The sequence below is a fragment of the Sapajus apella genome, unplaced genomic scaffold, assembly GCF_009761245.1.
Source record: "Sapajus apella isolate SASKATOON/1434 unplaced genomic scaffold, GSC_monkey_1.0 scaffold61, whole genome shotgun sequence".
Taxonomy (NCBI): Eukaryota; Metazoa; Chordata; class Mammalia; order Primates; family Cebidae; genus Sapajus; species Sapajus apella.
Window position 1 is genome coordinate 2,184,964 of NW_022437001.1, and position 7,962 is coordinate 2,192,925.

Here is a 7,962-nt window from a genome sequence, read left to right on the forward strand (position 1 = left end):
TTTTTTTTTTTTTTTTTTTTTTTTTTTTTTGATTGAAGATTTTTTATTAATATACTGATAGAGTAGGTTGAAATTTTTCATACTGAATTCATGTTTAAAAGTGCAGTGTTTTGTATTTTTTCCCCCGGTGAGATTACTGTTCAATTTTTAGGTGCTTGACACTTTAACTTGATAATTTCAGAAACTGTTCATTTTATTCTCCACATGTAATTTTCAGTCGAAAAGGTGTCTTCTGTATTTAGAGGAGTAGTAGGTGTGGATATTAGTTTTTAATTTATCATTATTATTTTTGCTAATGTCAGGATTCTGTAGCTTTAGTAAGTAGGCTATCATATTATATAAGGTGTTGAAAGCAGGAAGCTGATTTTAAATCTCTTTTGACCTCTACATTGTCTGGAATATTGATGTCTTTAGTGCTTCCCCAAATTTTTGTTTTAAATTTAGATTCTGTATTACATTTTTATATTTATACTAGCTGACCAACTTGACAAATCTATGTGTGTAATTTCTCTTTAAACATTTTTTCATACATAAACATAAGATATTATGTATTATGTTTTTGAAGGATTCTGGAGTAAAGGAAGATGAATTGCAGGCCATTCTTAATTACCTACTGACTATACATGAGGTAATGTTTGAATTTTATCTTTCAAAATTTTATTTTTTGAAACTACATTAGACTTTTTTTAAGAGTAAAAATTAAAAAAAAATCTTCAGTAATTATATAACTGTAATGGGGAATAAATTTGTCTAGGAACCAAAGCCTAGCAACCTTCATTTAAATATCCTTTATTATCACAAGATGGATCTTGAGAATAATCATGAAAGGCTTTAAAAAGTACTAACAGAGTTCACTGAATTAATAGTAAAGTATACCAAAGTATACAGAAACCAGTGTACCAAATGAAAAAATAGATTATAAAAATGACTGAAAATGATTGGGTTTTAAAAATTTATAACACAATCTTCCCACTGACTTTACATGTTCAAATATTTAATTAACCAGCTCATTTATGGTGGGATTTAAAATGTGTTTGAAAGGGAGATTGAAAATTAAATAGGTAGAAATAATTGTTTTTGTCTTTATTTTTTAGCACCAGGAAAATGTAATATATGTCAGTTGCAATCTAACTAAATAATCTCTTTTTCGTTAGGTTTTTACCTATAATTAGTAAAAATTAGGAACTGATGAATATATCATAGCATTTCAAATGATAATTTGTACTTCTATATTATAATTAATCTCTTGTGAATTAATAAATATATTTTAGTATGGAGTAGTGCCTTAATTTTTAAATTTGGGATAATGTTAATTATCTCTTTGTTAATTCCAGAATAAAAGAATGGCTTAAATTTTGTGATTGAGTAATTTTGACTCCAAATCATTAATGATTATGATATTTTTTTCTTCTTGAATAGGCAATCCTGTTTTTAGATTTTACTGACCAAATATAATATTTGAAGAGTTTTCAGGTGAATTTCATAGTGATCTTATGTGTGATTTTATTTTTATTAACCCTGAGGGACTGAATAAAGTACTTTATATGAGGTAAACTGGAAGTCACAGTGATTCCTTATTGTTGGGAAAGTTTCAGGTCCTCCAAATAACACTTCCAAAGATTCAGTGTGCTAGCTTGAGATCATCTGTTTAACTTACTGAAAATTAGGTGTACAAGTGGCTTCCATAGCAAAAATTCCAAAGCAGTGAAGGAAAACTAGAATCAGGGCAATCAAGTTAACTAAACTCTGTTAACTGTTTGACGTTTCCTTTTTGGGTCAGTATTATCTAAGTTGGCTGTAATGATATGCATACATAATGGCATATGCAACAAAGGTCGTCAAGGTTTTTCCTGAAGATATTTTTGGGGTCTAGGACTCATATATGTTTCTGTGCTGGTATTCTGTAACTGTTTTCAAATACTACCACATATTGTAGTATGTTGATGAAGTAAATGTTTATTGGTTTTCCTTATAGTGATGACAGATAATACTATATATGAAAACTATCCAATTATCATTTCTCACAAAGTGTTCTTTTAGAACTAGTTTCTTGAAAGGCACAGTGAATAAAATATTCCAGGTCAAATAAGTTTAAGAAATGATACATAATATCTTGCCCCTACCACCATCACCAGATTTGCAACATTCAGTTGGCATTTTAGAAGCTCTAATATATTTTTCTGTAATAAAGAATAACCCCTCCCCACAATTTCTTGATATATAAGCCTTCCTTAAATAAATTCCTTTTGGATATACTGTTTCTATAGATTATGTTTTACAAAATCTTGATTCAATATAACATGAAAAGGTATTTTATTTCTTTGATTAAGAAATTGTTTTGAGGCCAGGTGTGGTGACTCAACCTGTAAATCCCTCCTTTGGGAGGCTGAGGTGGGCAAATCACTTAAGGCAAAGAGTTCGAGACTGGCCTGGCTAACATGGTGAAACCTTGTTTTTACCAAAAATACAAAAATGTGGTGGCACACACCTGTAGTCCCAGCTACTAGGGAGGCTGAGGCATGAGAATTGCTTGAACCTGGGAGGCAGAGGTTACAGTGAGCTGAGATCACACCATTGCACTCCAGCCTGAGTGAGACAGAGATACTCTGTTTTTCCCTCAAAAAGAAATTGTTTTGCTGTTTTATGTATAGTTTGAGTTATGGAGGTGAATGTGTGCAATTAAAGAACACAATTTATTACAAATAGATATATATCGTAGATATGTCTACTTATATTTCTAATGTTGAAATTTCTATTTCAGAGGTATTCAGCATTCAACTAAGTTGTTTTTTCCTCATTTTTAAAAACAAATTTTCTAAAATGATTATAGGATGACAATCTAATGGATGTCCTACAATTGCTTGTTGCATTAATGTCGGAACACCCTAACTCTATGATTCCTGCTTTTGACCAAAGGAACGGGTTACGGTAAGAGTTAATATATCAAGAGTTTTTAATGTATTTCATATAAGGGATTAGTTTGAAAATATTTGAAAGCTTCTTAAATATGAAAACTATTATTTAAACTTACATGTGAAATGAGTTTGTAGCATGAAATGAGTTAAGATTTAAGACCCATTTATAATCATGCATGTTTTCAATGAATATTTATAGAGGCAGTATTACTATTTGTTACTATTTAATTTGTGAGGATGGATAAATGATTTCAGTATTTTGTATGGTGAATGCTATTAGAGAGCTACTATATTATTGACTTCTTTAGCAGAATTATCTTTAGGTCTTAGAGTAGTATTAAATAGTGTTCAATTGTAATCCAAGATAAGCTCTCTATCCTCCCTTTATAATATCACTTCTTCCACCTCCCACTTCTGACTCAGCATTGTATTAGTGTGCTTAGGCTGCCATAATCAAATACCATAGATTGGTTGGCTTACACATCAAAATTTTGTTTCTCACAGTTCTGGAGATGGGAAATCCAAGTTCGTGATGCCAGTGGGGTTGGTATTTGATGAAGACTCTCCTCTTGAGTTGCCTACCTCTTCTTCCTTCCTATGTTCTCACATAGCAGAGAGAGAAAGAGAGCATTTGTGAGCTTTCTGGTGTCTCTTCGTACAATGACATTACTCCTATTGGATTAGAAACCCTCTCTTATGATCACATTTAACCTTAATTACTTCTTTAGAGGCTCCATCTCCAAATACTAATGATAGGGCTTTAACATATGAATTTTGGGTGTATGCAAACATTTGGTCCATAATAATTATTAACAACAAAAACAGAATACCTTTATTTTACATATAAAAAAGTTAAAAATCTTTTGTTTAATGAAAAAGTGGGCAACAAAAGTTTAGCAACTAGTTTGCTGAATGATGAGCTACAGAAACTAATTTAATTATTGAGTTATAATAAATTCACACAGGGATTTTTGTTTTCTGTTTGTTTTTAAGACAGATCTCCCTCTGTCACCCAGACTGGAGTGCAGTGGTACAGTCACGGATCACTGCAGGCTTGACCTCCCGGGCTCAAGGGATCCTCTTTCCTCAGTCTCCTGAGTAGCTGGGACTACAGGCGTGTGCCACCATGCCTAGCTTATTTTAAAAATTTTTTGTAGAGATGAGGTTTCACTATGTTGCCCAGGCTTGGTCTTGAACTTCTAGGCTCAAATGCACATTGATCTTCTATTACAGATCCATTATTTGGTATCTTTCAGTGCTCATTCTCTATAATATAAAAAGTGACTTTATTCATTATACTTAAGGGGTTTATTTCAGAATTCTTCAGGAAAACAACCAAAAGAGTGTGTGTGTGTATTTGTGCGTGTGTGTGTGTGTGTGTGTGTTTGTGTGTGTGCACGTGGGTACTCACTAGAGAGATTTATTTTAAGCAATTGTTTTACACAGTTGTGGAGGCTGGGAAATCCAAAGTCTGTAGGATAGGCAGGCTGACTGGAGACCCACGGAGGAGTTGATGTTGCAGTTCAAGGTCAAAGACAGTCTGCTGACTGCATTTTCTCTTTCTCTGAGGCAGTCAGGCTTTTTTTCTGTTAGGCTTCAGCTGAATAAGACCTACATACATTATAAAGGCTAATCTGCTTTACTCAAAATCTACTGATGTAAGTGTTAACCTCATCCAAAAAATACCTTCAAATAAATATCTAGAAAAACATTTGACGAAATATCTTGATACCATGGCTTCCAGTTGACACATAAAACATTATAAGAGATAAATTTACAGTTTATCATTTCTTGATAGTTTTACTGTTAAAGTATTCCATATTTTCCCTCACACTGTCTAATAATTATTACTTTGAACAAGCTTGCTATGAACATTCATGTACAAGTATTTCTATGGACATAGGTTTTCACTTATTTTGAGTATATACCATACTTAGGAATGTAATGGCTAGGTCATATGATAGCTGTATTAACACAAAACAAACGAGGCTTATAAATACTTGTTTCTTTTATACACATTTCCTATCTAGTAACTGAGTTTCAGAAAAAGTTTTAAAGGCTTATGTAAAGACTTGGCAGATTTTTTTCTTTTTGGTGCCAGAGTATCTGATTTTATAACCTTATTTTCTTAGTGTTTGTGTGGATGTGCTTTAGTGTATTTTGTGATTTAGTATATAGGATTTTACTACTTTTTATTTAAAAAATAATTGCAAGATAGTATAATGGACATTTAAATACTAGTAAGAAGAATTCTATTGAAAGTCTGGGCAAGGAAAGTCTATACTTTATACTTTTAGTCTTAGTGTATGAATTTTTGGTTCACAGCCAGCCTTATCTCGATTTCACTAGGTGTGAATAACTACATTGTCTTGTGACTAATCCATTTTAACATTCACATTTTGTAATTTTTAAATTCCTTAACTTTACTGCCCTGTCATTCTGTGTAATTTATCCATTCCTATTTTAAAAACCTAGACCTTTTTAGCACTGGAATGTTTCCTCATCAGAAATTTTAACTTCCAGTCTTACTTTTTCATCAAAATTATCTATCTCATTCTGTTTTTCTGATATCACCCTTTCTAATGCTCTTCAGCCTCATAGTTACCTTCTGTCCTGTGATCTTGCTATTTTTATCCCAGTGTCCAAAAGCTGTAGGATAGTCATACTACATCTGCCATTGTTTGTTTCCTTAGCCTGGCTATTTGCTGGAAGTGGTTTTCTAATGAAAACTCTCTTCTGCCTGTTACGTTTGCTTTTGAGAATTCTGATCTTAGATCAGTCTAGTTAGGCACACTCTCAGCTAAACCTTGGCTGGTGGGGAAAAGTCATGCAGTGTTATATGTTGAAACTATTACAAATTCATGATCTACACTTCCGTCATTGTTAGACATTTCTTATATTTATTCCTTCAGATACAGTTCTAAATTTTTACAACTCTTCCTAACTGTAAGCAGTGACAGCCTCATCTACTTCATTAGAGCTATTAGGAGGGAATTATTTCAACTTCCATGTTTTTTCCCCAACGGTGCATTTTAGAGCCTGTTCTTGTTTGCTTATTTCTAGTACTATAGTAGTAGATAAGGTCTTTCTCCTGTTGATGGCTGCCCGTCTATTATTGCTCTTGATCATATTCATTTTTTTTCTATTGCTTTCTTTGGCTGAGTCTTCTATAATGGTTTGTTTTTATAAATAAATTCTTGTTGTGGCATAGCCACTCTCATTCTTTTAAATATTGTCTGTGGTTACTTTCCTACTATAACCACAGCCACTCTCATTCTTTTAAATATTGTTTACAGTTACTTTCCTGCTATAGCAACAGAGTCTAAGAGTTGTAACAGAGATTTTATGGCCCATAAATTCGAAAACAGAGGTCCCCAGTCTTTTTTGGCACCGGGACTGGTTTCATGGAAGACAGTTTTTCCACGGACTGGGGTGAAGGGTAGTTTGAGGATAACTCAGGTGCATTACATTTATCATTAGATTCTCATAGGGAGTGCGCAATCTAGATATCTCACCTGCACAGTTTACAACAGGATTCTACTCCTGTGAGAATCTGATGCCATAGCTGATCTGACCGGAGGTGGAGTTCAGGCAGTAATGCTTGTTGGTCTGTTGCTCACTGCCTGCTATGTGGCCTGGTTTGTAACAGGCCACACACTAGTACAGGTCTGTAGCCCGGGGGCTGGGGACCCTTGTTCTAAAATACCTACTATTTGATTCTTTACACAGCAGTGTTCTAACTCCTGTGCTAAATTAATTCCAAAATTTTTTTTACCTTTAATGGTGTAAATCTCCTTTCCTTCCTGTGTTTAATTTCAGGGATAGGTAAAACTATAGCAAAATTCATCTTTTTTTTAACATATGATACAGATGTAAACAAAATGCATCTTTATAGTTATAGGAGCTTGCAGTTTGCTTTTTAAAAAAAATTTGAATGTATGACTTATTATCTTAGCATTTACTTGAAACCATTTATTACTACCTCAAAATATTTGACTTGATATAGATTTCACTAACTTTTGCCAGTATCATTTTTTAGTAGCTTTATTGTGGCATAATTGACATAAAATAAACTACACATTTAAAGTTTTGACATATATCTCAGTCTCTGAAACCATCACAGCAAACAAGATAATGAAAAATTTTTCATTACAAAAATTTCTTATGCCCCTTTGCAATCCCTCCCTTATACTGATCCCCAGGCTGACACTGATCTATTTGTTGTCACTATAGATTAATAAGGATGTTCTAGAATTTTGTATGAATGAAATTATGCAGTACACATTCTTTGACTCCTTTCACTCAGGATAAATTATTTTTAGATTCACCCATATTGTTTTATTCCCTTATATTATTGGATATTATTTCATCATACTCATATATCACATACTGTTTAGCCATTTGCTACTGATGGACATTTGTTTCCAGTTTTTGGCACAATAATAGTGGGAGACTTTGACACCACATTATTAATATTCGACGGATCAACGAGATAGAAAATTAACAGGGACATTTATGATTTGAACTCAGGCCTGGAACAAGTAAACTCAGTGAATATTTATAGAATTCTTCACCCCAGGTCCACAGAACATACATTTTTTTCAGTATCACATTATACCTGTTTTGAAAGTGACCACATAAATGGAAGTAAATCACTCTTCAGCATTTGCATAGCATTTCACAGATTTAAATGAAATATTGGTTGGCTGTTTGTTTGTTATTTTCTTCCCTTATTCCTTCCTATCTCCACTGTTAAGTACAATTATCGGCATAAAAGAGGTTTTTATTACCTATTTTTAGATTGTATTCCAGCCTGGGCAATAAAGCAAGACTTCTGTTCTCTCTCCCTCTTTCTCTTTCTCTTTCTCCCTCTCCCTGTCTCTCTCTCTCTCCCTCCCTCCCTCCCTCCCTTCTCTCTCTCTCTCTCTCTCTCTCTCTCTCTTTCTTTCTCTCTCTCTCTCTCTCTCTCTTTCTTTCTTTCTTTCTTTCTTTCTTTCTTTCTTTCTTTCTTTCTTTCTTTCTTTCTTTCTTTCTTCTTTCTCTTTCT

At 33.2% G+C, this 7,962-nt stretch overlaps 1 protein-coding gene across 3 annotated transcripts in view; it reads left to right on the plus strand.

The window, feature by feature from the left end:
* Positions 1-7,962, plus strand: part of LRBA (LPS responsive beige-like anchor protein) — a 726,864-nt gene that overhangs the window by 113,123 nt on the left and 605,779 nt on the right. For all 3 annotated transcript variants that reach the window (XM_032246531.1, XM_032246532.1, XM_032246533.1), the window contains exons 16-17: positions 566-628; positions 2,831-2,928. In XM_032246531.1, coding sequence (XP_032102422.1) covers positions 566-628; positions 2,831-2,928 — 161 coding nt within the window. The remainder of the gene's footprint in view (positions 1-565; positions 629-2,830; positions 2,929-7,962) is intronic.